This window comes from Antedon mediterranea, chromosome 1, assembly GCF_964355755.1.
Source record: "Antedon mediterranea chromosome 1, ecAntMedi1.1, whole genome shotgun sequence".
Taxonomy (NCBI): domain Eukaryota; kingdom Metazoa; phylum Echinodermata; class Crinoidea; order Comatulida; family Antedonidae; genus Antedon; species Antedon mediterranea.
Genome location: NC_092670.1, coordinates 11,366,307 through 11,382,806, shown reverse-complemented (window position 1 = coordinate 11,382,806; position 16,500 = coordinate 11,366,307). Strand labels below are relative to the sequence as shown.

Below are 16,500 nucleotides of genomic sequence, written 5' to 3'. Positions count from 1 at the left end.
AGAGGCCAGTGTGGTGTGTGTATGTAGCGCGATATGACTAAGCAAAAGTCCCGCAGTAGTAAGTAGTTAGCTACACCGCAGAGTTCGTGAATGGATTGCTTGGCGTAGCCTAGCCTACGATAGAAATTAGCCGTGGAATCATTAATTTCTTTGGTGTGGTAAAGTAATAAATATATATTTTCTTTTATGGCGTTTATTATATAGGCCTACTAGCTAGCTAGGGCCTTATAATATTAGTAGGAGTTAGGGATTCCCGGAGTTAGGAGGCTACTCACCCTCTACTAGTACTAGGCTACTAGCTAGCTAGGGCCAGGCAGGCCTAGCTAGCTATCCTGTTAAGGCTAAGCCGCCTACTAGCCTAGCCAGGCTAGGTCTAGATACAGGCAGGACACTGCTCTGGGGTCAGGGCTTCCTCTAGGCCTACATAGACTGTATACGCTAGGCCTAGGTTTTCTAGCCTCTAGTGTAGTAGTGCCCAGTAGGCCCAGCAGAGCAAAGGGAAGAAGGGCCAGCCAGGTCGGAGGCTTATACTACACTTTACAGTGTTACACAGAAATTGGCAGGCCCTAGCCTAGCTAGGCCTACTACTAGGGGTTTTAGCTTGTAAATAGCCTATATCGGCTAATTGAGAAGTCTGTTCTTTAATTTAATATTACATCGTCGAAGAGGGAGTTACACTTGTAATGTTCATTAACCTCTTCATTATAGATTGACAATGGGCTTGCTGTCGGAAGGCTCACCTTTATCTTGGGAAGAAACGAAGAAGCTTGCTGAACATGTAAGAAACCACGGAGTTGAGCAATTCATCAACCTGTACGAGAGACTAAAAGATCGCAAGGGTGACGTTCTCAAATGGGGAGATGAGGCAAGTCAAACAGTGAATTACCGTATAGTCATTCATTCACATTCATTCATTGGCTTTATGTTGGATAGTACATCCATACAAAAACATATAAAAACATACATGCCAACACTCATAAACAACAACAAATAACATTTTAAACAACTTAAAATATACTGTACATTTGAACCAACGCTGATGAAGGTTAGATTGTAGAAGTACATTGACTATGATTTTAATCAAACCATTACAACTGTCATGAATTCTGTTCTTAAAACTATGGTATGAATGGATTCCTCCAATATACAGTAGTCTCATGTTCAAGAATCCCATTCCATAATTGTTAAATTGGGACAATTTTGCAGATTTTTTAAAATTCCATTGTTAATGTTGAACAATCCAAGTCACAGCACAAGTCACAAATCAGTTTATTTGATCCATAAAGAAAAGATAAAATACAAAGCAAAAAAATATAGTCCCATCCCCTTTTCTCAAGATTTCATTCTCAGATCCCATGGGACTATACTTGGTCATATGGTAATTGTGACATCAAATGAAAGGCTGTTCATAAATTTGCCAATGTTGCACTCCAGTGCACTTTTCAATTGTGTGCATTGATGCAGCATTAGAAGAAATAAATATATTTAAAAACTTGTTATATCATTTTACCAAACTTGTGACTGCTTTGTCAACCTCATGTAATCAAAACCTTACAAATGTTATATAGTGTTTGAAAATGTTTGAGAACAAGCAGGATTTGAACCATAACAACTTGATTGAAAACCACAACTGAAGAATGCATTTTGTTTAAAACCATCGCTGTATGTATGGACTTAGCATGACTAAACAAAATTTATTGCTGTAATTGTTGTTCAGTATTTTGAAGCAATAAAATATAGCTAGATTTAATCCAAGGTTGGTTATTGTGTAATGAAGCCATATTACTGGAAATCTCAAGATCATGGTTGGAGATCTTCTTTTGTATTCACAAACACTATTCTACTGCAGTTACTCCAGTAATTACATTTCCATACTGCAATAATGTATGATACTGTATTTCAATTGAGAAGTGTATGAGGCAGACCCTGCAATAAACAGTTTTTTTTTATAAATACCAAAAAATAGCTTGATAACTTACATAAACAGTTTTACGAGAAAGCAAAATGCAGTTACTGCAGTAGAATAGTTTTAACATGATCCCTTACTATAATTTATTAGTGTAAACAAAAAATATTGTTTTGCCAAAAATGAAATACAAAATATTGTATTTTATCTAAAATTTAAGTTAGCAATTTCAAAAATCATAAATGATAAAATAATAATATTTGTGTTACAATAAGATTAACAATACAATTTTATTGGACAATGGAATATGATATGGGTTCCAAATTTCGTAATAATTGTCTATTCATCGTGTTTCAATAATGATGTGGCAATGGTATATGTGAGAACATACTGTATTTGTGGAGTAGAGTACACTGTAGATAAGATTTTGCCATGTCATGTTTCATGCACTACATTCATCTAATACCCACAATTGATATCTAAGTTACTGAATGCTGTTCACACAAATACAGTATGTACATTTGCCTTTGTAAAATGTATTTACTCTAGCCTTGTCAACAACTTATAGACGAGAGGGGTGTGGGGGGGTTAAGGTCCTCTACAGTGAAAATGTCCATTGCTCATGAAAGATTGTAAAGGCTTTCTTTCCACAAGGCTATGCCAGCTTTGAGGCATAAATCCATGCACTTATTGCAACATGAAATTGAATAGGTTAGCTTATATATTACTGTATACTAGAAATTGAATAGGTTGACTTATACAGGTTGTAGATTACATACTTAAAATCTCTTTGACTTTTTGATGATTGTCATGGCTAAGCTTTAGGTCTAAACCTTATGTTGAGTACTGTATGTTAATTATAAGCCTTTATTATTATATAACACTTAAATTAATTCCTGTCATTTGATTTGACATAATACATAACGGTACACATACTATTTAACGATTGTTTAATATTCTTTTCTTTTTACGTTTTATTTTTGCCTCATGGAATATAGAATTTCATCTTTCACCTAAAATTATTTGTACCATCGCACTCATAAATATTCATTATTTTATAGATTGAATATATGCTGGTGCGTCTCGACCAAAACAGCCAAAGAGCCCAATTAAATCTCAGAGGACCTGAGCTTCTTAAAATTCTTCAAGAAAAAGAGCAAACAAGTCCATCGTAAGTACAGTACATTGATGAACAATCAAACACACAGAAAAAAATGATTATGCAAAAAGAACTTATTAAATTAAATTACAAACACAAATGGAAATTGATTTTTTTTTATAGCAAATTTCTTGATTTTCTTTTTAGTGTAGTTAATGTAAATTTTTTTTAATATAAAATCTTCTAATGGATTGATTGATTTTTTTTCTTTTCTAAAGTAGCTCAACCTTGAGTTTTTGTAATTATTAATAATAGCGAAATTCCTATTTGCGTATATTATTACCCAATTAATTTTTATTTGTATTTCTTGCTATTGTCAAATTTAATAATAGCATATAATAATAATATAATAGCCAGTGGCGTAACTTCTATGAGCGCTCACTGGCTAAACCCAGGGGCTACAAAGCAAGCCCAGCCCAATGAAACTATCCAACATTGAAGGGCCCCTTAGGAGTGTCTTCCCTGCTACTCCAAAAGGTACTGTACATAAAGTTAGCAGATTTATTTTTGTGTAGAGATGTTTCTTAAAGTTTACTCAATTGTCTAGTTTAACACAGTATACCATATTTCTTGCTATTGTCAAATTTGATAATAGCATATAATAATGTAATAGCCAGTGGCGTAACAGCTATGAGCGCTCCCTGGCCAAACGCAGGGCCCCAAAGCTTAAAGAGCCCCAGATCAAGAGCAGCCCAATGAAACTATCCAACATTGAAGGGCCCCTTAGGAGTGCTAAGCCTCCCTTCCCTGCTACTCCAAAAGGTACATAAAGTTAGCAGATTTATTTTTGTGTAGAGATTTTTTTTAAAGTTTACTTGATTGTCAAGCTTAACACAGTATACCATACTTTTTTATATCTTATTTATTTTTTTTAAATATTGTTCTTTTCAGAAACCACCCAACGACTTGGCGTCCTGAATATGCTAACTACATGGTTGAAGGAACACCAGGAAAGCCTTATGGTGGTACACTTGCACATTTCAACATTGTAGAGGCCAACATGAGATTACGGTAATGAAAAATGGATTTAAGTTTTTGTTCAGTATTGGTAGAGCACAATCTGTTTAAGAATTCATTATACAATTTATGAGTGAATATTTTACGATTTTCATTTTCACCGAATACAAATATTTGTTCCATTGCATATTAATATAAAAATATTCATTTTTTGTTTTATAACACATTTACATTTATTCAATTACTCCACTGCTAAATCTCTGTCTACACTATCAAACTAGTTTGACAGGAAAGTGTGGTGTGATATATGGGCACATTTTTTTGTCACAAAGTTTGATAGTGTAGACAGACTAAGCCTACACCATTCCAGGGCTGGCAGTGCTCTAATTTCTTATGAAAAGTAGGTAAAACAAATTAAGATTCTGCTTAATCATAAACTTGACACTGACAACCAAGTCATCATGATCAATCGATGATGTACTGATCACATTCAAATGATAATGGATCAATTTGACATTGTCAGTCGCAATAAAGTAACCATTTGTTTTGTAAAAACAGTGTAGAGAGTGTTTTTACGAATTTCTTCTTCTATTATCAGGCGTGAAGAGGTAAGGAAGCTACTGGATGAACAAAATGGAGAGGCACCATTGAGTTTGACGGCATTTCCAAGGTTGGGAACTAAGTCATTATTTATAAAGTCTATTTCAAATTGTCTGATTTTGCAACCGTTTTACATTTTTTAATGTTTATTATTCTAGTCAACTAGAGTGAAGTAAACAGCAGCGTATGCTAAAAATCACGGGGCGGTCTTGTAGAGTTATGATAAGTGTCTGTTTGTGACAGTGGCTGTGTGTATACTAGTACACAGGGATAGCCCCCTACTCGTCTCGAAAGATGTACTAAGTTCTTTACCATATTTTCAGTTGATTCAGATCACATGTTCTTGTCTCTTGTATGCCTAGTGACATCATAGAGATATCATTGGATATTAAAAACATTTCTTATTTATAAGCTAGCAAAATTTCAAAATCTCTGCTTAAAGCTCTATCTGCACTATCAAACTTTATGTGACAATACAAAAATGATGTGCCCATATATGGACAAGATGACATTATATCACTACCATATTTGGGCACATCACACTCTTTGTAGACACTGACCCAGAGCTTTAGCGACATCATAGAGATATTGTAGTGAACTATTCACTTAAATATCTCCATGGTGACATAATAGTTCTGACATTTTGTCAATATGTTTATTTAACAAATTGTTGAAGTTGAAGTGGAGTACTTATCTCAAAGTAAATATTTATTTTTTGGAATAGAATTCTCATATTCATTGTTGGATATTAGATAGATTTCTTTTAGATTTACACTAGAAAAATTTCAAGTGACCTCAAACAGATATTATAGTTATAATATCTCTATGATGACATAGTTCTGAAATGTTGTCAATATGTTTATTTAACATTTAAATCGTATATAATATATGTAACTTTTATGTAAATATTAATTTTTTTGAATAAAATTCTCATATTCATTGTTGGATATTAAATATCTCTTTTACACTAGGAAATAAAGGTGTTAGGGTTAGGGTTAGGTTTTTTTGTACACGATTCAGAAGAGAAAACCTGCAAAGAGACACAGCTATATATCTTATTACTTTCTTTATAGGCTTGGCTGTCCAAACTTCACACACCCTTCATACGAGCCAACTCCAACAGACGCTGGTGCATCAAAATCGATATTTATTCCCGATGAAGTAATATTTAGTGATCATCCACGATATAGGTAAATTGTATATCAATAAAATATAGTGATGATAATGCCATATTTAAATTGTTGTTTTGTTTGATTGTGGTGTAGATTTAGCTTGATTCGTGCTCTACTTCCAATCACAAGGTCCAAGGTTCAATCCTGACAAGTGCATGGTTCAATCGTGACCTAGTGCATGGTTCAATCCTGACCTAGTGCCAAGGTTCAAATTAAGCATTGGTTTTATTTAATTTCAGGACATTAACTAGAAACATTCGGAAAAGAAGAGGCGAGAAAGTTTGCATAAATGTACCAAGTAAGTTTAACCTATACAATAGACACACTGCAATCATGCAGTACATTATCATTTTAAAGAAAGTGTAGATTACATAGCAAGCAAAATGTTGAAAAAGGTGCATTAGAAGCATTGAATATCCCCATTAGATATCACGTTAGGTAAACTTAATACCGAACGGCATGTGATATGTAGTTAACTAATCAAATGACAAGAATAAACCTGGATGTGTTATTAATTGGAATACCTTATTGTCAGGAACAGGACTTGACCACAGATCTTCGCATTAGTAGTCATGAGCATATTAACAAGCATTGCCACCACTAAAGACAACTACTGTCAGTCATCATTATCAACTTTATTATTTTATGAGAAACAATGCTCTTCTATAGCTAATTTCAATCCCTCCCACTGTGAACAATGCTCTTCTATAGCTAATTTCAATCCCTCCCACTGTGAACATTGCTTTTGTTTTAGCTTTCACACCAGTCCCACCCAATTTCACTTATATTCCCAGTTTCCTGGACTTTCTGCATTTTCATTCTTGAGGACGATCAAAGTATATTGATCAAAACATCGAGAAACTCAACAGTTCTTTTCAGAACTATACATACGTGATGTACCGTTATATCAATACTTAATTATTATTTATTTTATTATATTTTTTAGTCTATAAAGATACAAACACACCTTCTCCATTCATTGAGAAGTTCCCAAATGATGCAGATGGTGAATCTGCCAGAGCAGCTCTGCCAGACCACATCTATATGGATGCTATGGCATTTGGCATGGGAAACTCTTGCATTCAAATGACTTTCCAAGGATGCTGTATTGAAGAGGCTAGAAGCTTATATGACCAATTGAATCCGTTCTGTCCAATAATGGTAAGAAATATTTTTTCTGTTTTGCCAGATTACAAGCAGAAGATAACGGGTTCGAATCTTCATCTTCATTGTAGTAGTGATGACATCATCATGTCCATATATGGGCACATCACAATTTTTTGTATTTTTCATCAGTTTATTTATTTTGAATTATTTATTTTCAATTATTCACTTTCTTAGTTATCATTAAGTGCAGCCTCGCCATTCTACCGTGGATATGTTTCTGATATCGATTGTCGCTGGTATGTCATCTCGTCTTCGGTAGATGACAGGACAGACGAAGAAAGAGGACTCAAGGTAATTTAATTACTTAAAAATGGATGAGATAAAATAACATATTGGGTAACAATTGAAGAAAAAAATTGATAAAATTGAAAAATCGATTATTATTGGAAGAACCCCCAAAGTCCCTTACTGTTAAGGTAATTCCCTGTCTCCCGATATTGAATGAAGGTTTCCCCTCAATAGAGTTTCTACTTTATTTATATATCATAGGACCTAAAAGAGAACAAACATAGGATCCACAAATCAAGATATGACTCTATCGATAGCTACCTCTGTGAATCTAGCGAACGTTATAATGACATCGATCTGGTAATCGATCAAGACGTGTGTAAACGACTTCAAAATGCTGGTATGTACAAGTGTGTTATACATGTAAGGGCGTGTTATGTTTGACTAAATGGTCATAAGATTGTGAGCATTGTCAAGCACATTACTTTATGTTTGCCTCTCTCGACCTAGGTGTACAAATGGTTACCTGGTAACGGTCAAAACAAATTTGCGATTACTACCTGCCATATGGGAGTAAGTTTCCATATGTGTTTGATCCAAAAATGACAGCGCTTAGAGGTTTCACAACATTAGGCGCTATTGTAATATAATGTTGCGTTGTTGAGGTACTAATGAAAGACTCTACTCGCTTGGCTGTCGTAACACTATATTGTTTATTCAGTATAATACTTCAGTACAATATACAACTATAAGTATAGATAAGGAACGGACAATCAATGATGCTGTCGGTGAGGTGTGAAGTGTGTAGGTCTGCTTCTGGAGAAGTGGTTGTAAGGTGTGTGTTCCGTGGCGTGGTTGTAAGATGTGTCTGGGCCCTTCTGAAACTTGGGAGTATATTGGCTCAGTTCATTTGCATAATGTCATTACATCATCTGTGAGGGTAACGATTGGTCCTAAGTTGATCCAGGGGTGTTTAAGTGGGAGTGATTAACGGTGTCATAAGGTATTTCTGTGATGGATGACACTGTCAAATCTGTACTTAAATAGTGTCGAATACTCCTGGTTTAACGATGGGAAAGTCACAAAATTAAGCTAAGTGTTTTCTTTAGGGACTCTATTATAAACTAAATGGTCATTAAAACATCTGGACAAACTCTCCTTCGGACTTTCTGGGTCAAGTTTGTGAACCTATTTAAATTCCGATACAAAGGTCAATTTCTTAAATATAAAAGTATATCTTTATATCACATCCCTCTGTTTCCCTTTTTTTTTTTTTTCTAATCTATTTAACATATAAAAATGGTTATAATAGTGGCATGCAAAATTAAAGTTATATAAAAGAAAAAAACATTATTATACATATAAGCAAAAATTGAGTTAGCCAAAACCATTGACTCTGAAGTGTAACCTTATCACTTTCACTCTCTCTCTTCTCTCTCTTAAAAAAAATGAAATTAAAAATGAATTTGGTATAAAATTCGCGTAAATCAAACATAAATCAGTTAAAAATAAAAATACAAAACTTAAAAAAAATAGTATGTTACATTGAACATACATCAAATCGTGCGACAACTCATCGCGTTCTAATGGTCTTCAAACATAAATCATCAAATTAAAACATAAAACTCAAGAAACTGTGGCTGATTAGCCTAAAATCAAAATATCAAACTTAATCACTTAAAACTTTAAAGAAACAAATGTGTGTGTCCCGTTGACACAAACTTATCCACAATATATCGTTATCGTCACAACTTTATCGATTTAAGCATTTATATTCACAGGTAATTACGATTTCAATCAATCGACAAATTCGACTTTTGTACTCAATGTTAAAAAAATTACAATTAAAAGTACTAAGAAAATCTCCTGTTATTGTATATCAATTAATTAATGCTTGAGATTAACGACTCAAAGGTTAAACAAAATATTTGTTACAAAATGATTGTCGTTCTTTTCAATATCTCAATATATCGATCATCAAAATTCAAAATTAATCTTTATCAAACTCGTTACAAAATCAATACTTAATCATAATTTTAATTCTCTTTTAACTGAAATCACATTATTATTAAACAAATCTCATCAATAACGTAGACTATGCTATCGTTAATTTAGCAAATGTCGTAATTAAAAATAATCTTGCAAAAAAAAATTAAATCAGTAATTCGTTGCATTATACAAACGTTTTATGAATCGTTTTGGCGATCCACTTATCGGTATCTGTTTATCATTAATAATCTCTTTAATTAATTTATCTGTATCGTTATATCTGTCAATATTCTACCAAAATTTGCGATCATTAGATTCGTGTTTTGTTTTATCGGTGTTACGTTTGGCTGAAGTCGGTTTAGAATATGAAACTAAAACTTGGAAATGTCCTGCTTTAAATCTACCTCGGTTTAATGTCATACTTGAATCATTAGGTGCTGTCATAATTAAATTAGTTTGTTCCTTAATTTGTTCTTCTTTCATTTGGAATGGGGCTGCTAATCCCATGTTGTTCTCTACACAGTCAATGTAAGGTTGCAAGTTAAGGGGTTCTATCTTTGTTGGATGTGTAAGGGTATCTGATTGCAATTGGGCTGGTGTCCTATCATGTTCGTCGATAAATTAAACATTGTTTTCGTCATTTACTACGTTAACGGTGTTCTGAATTTTCTCATTATTATTATCGGCGGGTTTATTCAACAATTATTTTAACAATTTAAAAAACAATTTTAGTGTGTATATATGTAAACTCTCACTTTTTTCAATCAAGGTTACAAATCAAAATTCAAAATGGTTTTGACTTACCCCTAATGCTTCGGATCCAATTAAAAATGAATTAAAGGAATGCAAAAGTGTTCAAGATTGTTTAAATGTTCAAACAACGAATTAAAAAAAATGCGAAAGGTGTTCATCAATGTTCAAAAAAGTAAATGTTAAAAAAACGATCGAAAAAAAACGGCGTGAAGTTGAAAGTCTCTAAACGAAACAGTTCTTGTCCGCTTGCTTCTGTTTTGATTCTTCTTGGGTCTTCCTCGATTATCTTCTTTGTCTTTATCCAATGGTTATAATTTCATAAAATTTCTGCTTGTCTCGATTTCATTCAAATATAATTTCAGCTTGTCTTTTGTGTCTTCCTCGATTATCTTTTTTGTCTTCATCCAATGGTAATAATTTGATCAAATTTCTGCTTGTCTCGATCTCATTCAAATATAATTTCAGCTTGTCTTTTGAGTCAAAGTAAATTTCTCTCCTTTCAAACAAATATGTTTATTTTTGTCTTCGTCTTCGTCTTCGTGTCTTGTTAAGTGTTTATTTCTTGTTTTCTCACTCCGTTCCTTATGAAATTTGGGTCTTCCACCATGTAATATAATGTTGGGTTGTTGAGGTACTAATGAAAGACTCTACTCGCTTGGCTGTCGTAACACTATATTGTTTATTCAGTATAATACTTCAGTACAATATACAACTATAAGTATAGATAAGGAACGGACAATCAATGATGCTGTCGGTGAGGTGTGAAGTGTGTAGGTCTGCTTCTGGAGAAGTGGTTGTAAGGTGTGTGTTCCGTGGCGTGGTTGTAAGATGTGTCTGGGCCCTTCTGAAACTTGGGAGTATATTGGCTCAGTTCATTTGCATAATGTCATTACATCATCTGTGAGGGTAACGATTGGTCCTAAGTTGATCCAGGGGTGTTTAAGTGGGAGTGATTAACGGTGTCATAAGGTATTTCTGTGATGGATGACACTGTCAAATCTGTACTTAAATAGTGTCGAATACTCCTGGTTTAACGATGGGAAAGTCACAAAATTAAGCTAAGTGTTTTCTTTAGGGACTCTATTATAAACTAAATGGTCATTAAAACATCTGGACAAACTCTCCTTCGGACTTTCTGGGTCAAGTTTGTGAACCTATTTAAATTCCGATACAAAGGTCAATTTCTTAAATATAAAAGTATATCTTTATATCACACTATATAAATCCAGGATATTCTTATTACATGTCTAATTTGTATTATTTGTTTAAAGTCAATCGAAGTTGTTCATATTGTTAATATGTACAGTATGTGTATGTATTTTTTAATATTTATTCTTTTATTTACTTTGTAATAATTATTTATTTTTTATTAAATTTAATAGGAATTGATAGACTACTTGCACAACATATTTCTCATCTTTTCATCAGAGATCCTGTTTCTTTATTTACTGAGCTTATTAATCAGGATGACACTCAAGATTCGGACCATTTTGAGGTTAGAAAATACAAATCTAAAGATATACAGTATCTTACAATTTTCTTATATGTATCCCATGGCTTTGTATATCTCCAAAATATTTTTTGGCATAACCTATGTGTATTAGGCTGTCCCCTTGTGTGTCCCCTGTTTATGTGGATATCCGTATCCTCCAGTGTATTGACATATCTCCTGTTTCTGGCCATATCCATATTTCCCTGTGTGTCTTGACATATCCCTGTTTCTGACCATATCCATATTTCCCTGTGTGTCTTGACATATCCCTGTTTCTGGACATATCCATATTTCCCTGTGTGTCTTGACATATCCCTGTTTCTGGACATATCCATATTTCCATGTGTGTCTTACCATATCCCTGTTTCTGGCCATCCATATTTCACTGTGTGGCCTGAAATATCTCCTTGTATATCTTTGTATATTCCTATCCAATATGAATGCATGACATCCCTATCTGTTCCTAACCCCTATTGGCATATCCCTATCCATTGTTATTAGACAGCAACACAATTTCCCAAGTTGGGATGAATAAAGTTTTCTTGTATCTTGTATCTATCTCCTGTTTCTGATAACTACAGTTATAGTAGAGTTTGTCAAGATTTTTTATGATTCTTTCAACTTATTGATTGTATAGGTGGGTCGCTCATTTTGTTAGATTGATTTTCTGGTGAAAAAAAAAGTAAATTTCAAGCCTTGTATTTAGTGTTTGATTAACAGTAGTATTTGTTTCCTTACAGAATATTCAATCAACAAATTGGCAAACGATGAGATTTAAACCACCGCCAGTCAACTCTACGATAGGATGGAGGGTAGAGTTTAGACCAATGGAGGTATGGTTTGTTTTTTTACACAATGAGTTAATGTTTGCTAAAAATGTATTTTAAAGCCTGTATTCCGGTTGACGTTGAGTTTTCAAATCATTCAACTTCAACCATTGAAGATTTTAACAATTTTTACCGTTGATTTTTTACCTTTTCCTGTAAAATCGCTGAATCAGGTTATAAAATCAATGCAACTTGATGTCAACTGGAAAACAGGCTTAAATTAGGAGCTGTTTCAGCTACTCAGTCAGTACATTCTAAGGATGCAATATTTAAAAACCTAAATAATGTCTATTTTTTTTATATTTGTTTTTATGCATGTCTTATGATGAAATATTTTTAAAACTTAATTTTATAGTACAATGCAAACCAATTAACATGAACCAAATCAAACTTTTCAAAATCAGTATATTTTCCTCAAATTTGTATGTTCCAACTACTGTAAAACAGTATATTGTTTTTTTATATTTAGGTTCAGTTAACAGATTTTGAGAATGCTGCTTATGTTGTGTTTATGGTACTTATAACTAGAGTTATTTTAAGCTTTGAGCTCAACTTTCTGCTTCCAATTTCAAAGGTACGATAACTTTAAATCTTTCAATTGCTAGAAAACTTGTGCATGCAATGTGTCCAATATTACTCCTAAATGTTTAAATGTTTCTTTTAAAAAAAAAACAGACCACAGAAGCACTGCTTGCACCATCAACCATTCGGAAATTTCTAATTACATCATATTACCTTAGCTTGTCCTTACCTCATACTGCTATATATATTTAAAAGTGTTCCTAAAAAAAATGACATGATATGACCCATCAGTAATCCCATGCTCAAGTATAATTCGACCCCTTAATTTAGGCTACATTTATACATTCTTTACATGCAATATTGAGTATAAAACCATCCCTAATTCTCTCCAACTTTCATGCCTAGGCCTCATGGGACTATTGTATATGGTCATATTTAGTCATTACAGATGCAGTAGTACACAGTACAGTGAACTCTTTATATCACTGGACATCCAGAGTAGCCCAAAGTGTATCACCAGAATTTTAGACTTATATCATGGTGAAAGGTTTTGAAATCTGGATTTAAAGAAGTTTTCAATATTTAGAGTCATGTTTTAAGATAGTTGACTGTGAATGTTGGAATATTCCATTTTCTTACAGGTAGATGCTAACCTTGTTGAAGCTCAAAAGAGAGATTCAGTACTGAATGGGAAGTTCTATTTCAGGAAAGATGTTCGTACATGTAAGTATATAAAAAAAAATTTTTTATTTTTTTTTAGAAATTCCAAACAAGCATACGCACAATTGTAGTTTATTCAATTATTTCAGTTTCATAAAGTGTATTTGACTGGAATTTGCAAACACCTCGGATTGATCTACACCCACTGTTTGCATATGATAGGTATTCCTTTACAAATACTACAGCATTTTTATATTACAATATACCTTTTAACCTTTTTATTTATTTTTTCAGGTCCGAAGCAATGCACAGGCAATATTGATAAAGAATATGCACTAATGGACATTAACACCATTATCAATGGCGGCCCAATAGAGGGCGGTGCAGACTTCCCTGGTATGATACCTCTCATCAACCAATATCTCCGCTCTGTTAACGTTGATGTGGATACAAGATGTACAGTGTTAACGTATCTAAACTTGATATCGGACCGTGCAGCAGGTAGGCCGAGTGCATTCTTATCATTTGATTGGTTAATTATGCGTCACATGCTGTTCAATATTAGTTCTAATGAACAGAAAAGTGAGATCACTGATAATGATTTTAGTGCATTAGAAAATCAACCTCTAGTGTGTGCCGTCTATAACTTTTCGAGTGAAAATATTGGAGCGCTGCTTTTTTAAAGGCCTAGATTCCCAGTCTTCTGTATTCTACTGTATTTTCTTATTCAATAGGTTTAAACTTTATTGTGTTTTTTTTCAGGTAAATTGAAAACGACTGCTCGGTGGATGAGAGATTATGTAGATCAGCATCCGGATTACAAACATGATTCTGTAATCACGGACAAGATTAACTTTGACCTTTTGACCTTGTGCAATAAAATCACAAGAGGAGAACATCATCCCGAAGGCTTGTTACACACACAGACATCACGTACAAACGACGATATCCCATTACCTCTAAAAAAACAAATTAACCAAGACGATAACACGATAAAACAACATGAGGAGAATATGAGAATGAAAAGTTGGCCAGAGCAAAATGGAATTTAGATTCTACGTTTCTGGATGACTTTTTGCGTTTGTAAAAACTAAATTGTAATTTCATATGGCCAAATAGGTTTTGATTGTTACTAGAATTATGCAGAGTTATAGAATTCAAAACAAATATTTATATATTTTTATGTTTCTAATTCTGGATATATTTGAAAAATAATATTTGATAAAAATGGTATGTTTAGCTTTAGGTACAGTATACAGTAAACAATTTAATTTAAATAAAACATAATAATATTTAAGAATATAAGCATATCCAACAAATTTGGTAACAACTCATAGATTACATAATGTTGCAGTAACTAAAACAAGAGTGCGGTTGATACAGTATCTGCAAATGTTTAAAATCCAATTTATTATGTGGGCTAGTTTCAGGAGATATCACATCACTGATTGGTTTTTGAACATGTGCATATGCTTTCAGTGCTGCATCTTATACAGTTTATTAAACCGTTTGAGCCTGAAGTCGGATATATGATAATGTATTCATTTATATAGTGCAAATTCTATATATACATTATGTGCTGTTTTCACATTATTACCCCGATTATTTTGATCGAACGTGCTTCCACAATGTTACAGCTAGTAATAAGCGCAATTGTGTTTTGACCTTACTAGGTACCCATTTGTACACTTGGGTAAAGAGAGGCAAACAATGTCTGACATATACATGACCGACCATTGGATTATTACAGCATATTTTATGTATTTTACTTTTCAAAAATCATACCTTATTTGGTTATTTTATCTGTCGATATGATTGTTAGGTATTAAGAAAAATTTTTTAGCATTTATGCAATATGTATATTAGTTATTGTAATATTGTGTGTATAACAGAATCGCAAACTCAGCAGCTATTTTATGTTAGGTAAATGGTTTGAAACTTAGTGTTTAATATAGTAGACATTTCAGGACCAAAAAAGTGTCCTCCCTAAATAGTATGAGCATCATGATTTAAGATGTCCTTTGAACAAGGAGTCCCCTCAATAAGCAGTCCCCCTCATTTGTAGTGTTCCATCAATAGAAGTTGTGTTTAAGGCACCCTCATTTGGAGTGTCCCCTCAATAACAATTTCCCTTGCGGTATCCCTGCTGTATCCTCATTTGGAGTAACCACTCAATAACATTATTCTCGTTTTGGAGTGTCCCCTCAATAACATTGTCTCTTAAATAGTGCGTTCTCATTTGAAGTGTCTTCTCAATCAGTCTCATTTCATTGGTAGTCCCCTCTTGAATCAATCAAAAACGGTCGGGGATAAATGACTTTATTGGGGAGAAAAATATATTTCCTGAAAAAAAAAAACAATAATGAGTGCCCCAAACAATGATTTTCATCTTTAAAAGCAACTGAAATTACCTTAACTGTCAATATCGTCAGAGTTTGACGGCCCAGCCAATGGATGCTTGTTTTGTGCCTATGCACTCCTCTAAGTGTTTTACAACACTCTTTGTACAGTGAGTGAAACTTAAATAGGGGTTGTTCCCAGGACAGTCCTTGGAAAACAGGTTTTTCCATTTGGATCTCTAGACTATACTACTATTTTTTTTAGCTTTTAAGTATACCTCAACCCATTCCTTTCATTCCATGTTTATAAATAATATGTAGCATGCAATATATGCTATAGACTTTGGAAATTCTAAACATATATTTTAATTAAAATTTGTGTTTTAAATATTTTATTCATTGTCGTTTGTCTTGATGGGCATAGTAGGGTAGTCAATTTAAATTACTAAAAATGAGTTCCTATCTGAAATAGCAAAAACAAATTGGAAATATTTCATTATTACTGTGTGGATTTATGGTAATGCTAATAAAACTAAGGAAAGTTAGATAATAATATTAATAAAACTATTAATGAACACACTACTTTTAGTTGTATCTGTTTAAAATAGAAATGTATGGTTTTGAATTATCTCAAGATACTTTGCCGAGATATTGTGCAGCTATCTATAGACTAATGCTTGTTTCATACTAGAGACGCAACATAAGTGAGTAAGTTGACCAATCACAAGC

At 33.2% G+C, this 16,500-nt stretch overlaps 1 protein-coding gene across 2 annotated transcripts; it reads left to right on the top strand.

Annotated features, from left to right (window-relative positions):
* Positions 1-67: 67 nt before the first annotated feature.
* On the top strand, positions 68-16,337 carry LOC140056291 (glutamate--cysteine ligase catalytic subunit-like). Of its 2 annotated transcripts, none has more exons than XM_072101618.1 (16): positions 68-158; positions 709-865; positions 2,968-3,077; positions 3,957-4,076; positions 4,621-4,692; positions 5,696-5,812; positions 6,034-6,092; positions 6,741-6,955; positions 7,136-7,252; positions 7,451-7,589; positions 11,314-11,426; positions 12,164-12,256; positions 12,720-12,824; positions 13,414-13,495; positions 13,727-13,933; positions 14,195-16,337. In XM_072101618.1, exons 2-16 carry the CDS (start codon positions 716-718, stop codon positions 14,482-14,484), a joined length of 1,989 nt encoding a protein of 662 aa, XP_071957719.1. In that variant the 5' UTR covers positions 68-158; positions 709-715; the 3' UTR covers positions 14,485-16,337. The 2 variants fall into 2 exon arrangements, with proteins under 2 accessions (XP_071957719.1, XP_071957726.1); XM_072101625.1 differs by having other exon boundaries at positions 68-163.
* Positions 16,338-16,500: the final 163 nt, after the last annotated feature.

Excerpts from the sequence above, each read along its gene's own strand:
- LOC140056291 (XM_072101618.1), top strand. The coding sequence starts at position 716 with ATGGGCTTGCTGTCGGAAGGCTCACCTTTATCTTGGGAAGAAACGAAG. Across the intron at positions 866-2,967 it reads TTCTCAAATGGGGAGATGAG|ATTGAATATATGCTGGTGCG; the intron begins GCAAGTCAAACA and ends ATTATTTTATAG. Across the intron at positions 6,956-7,135 it reads ATCCGTTCTGTCCAATAATG|TTATCATTAAGTGCAGCCTC; the intron begins GTAAGAAATATT and ends TCACTTTCTTAG.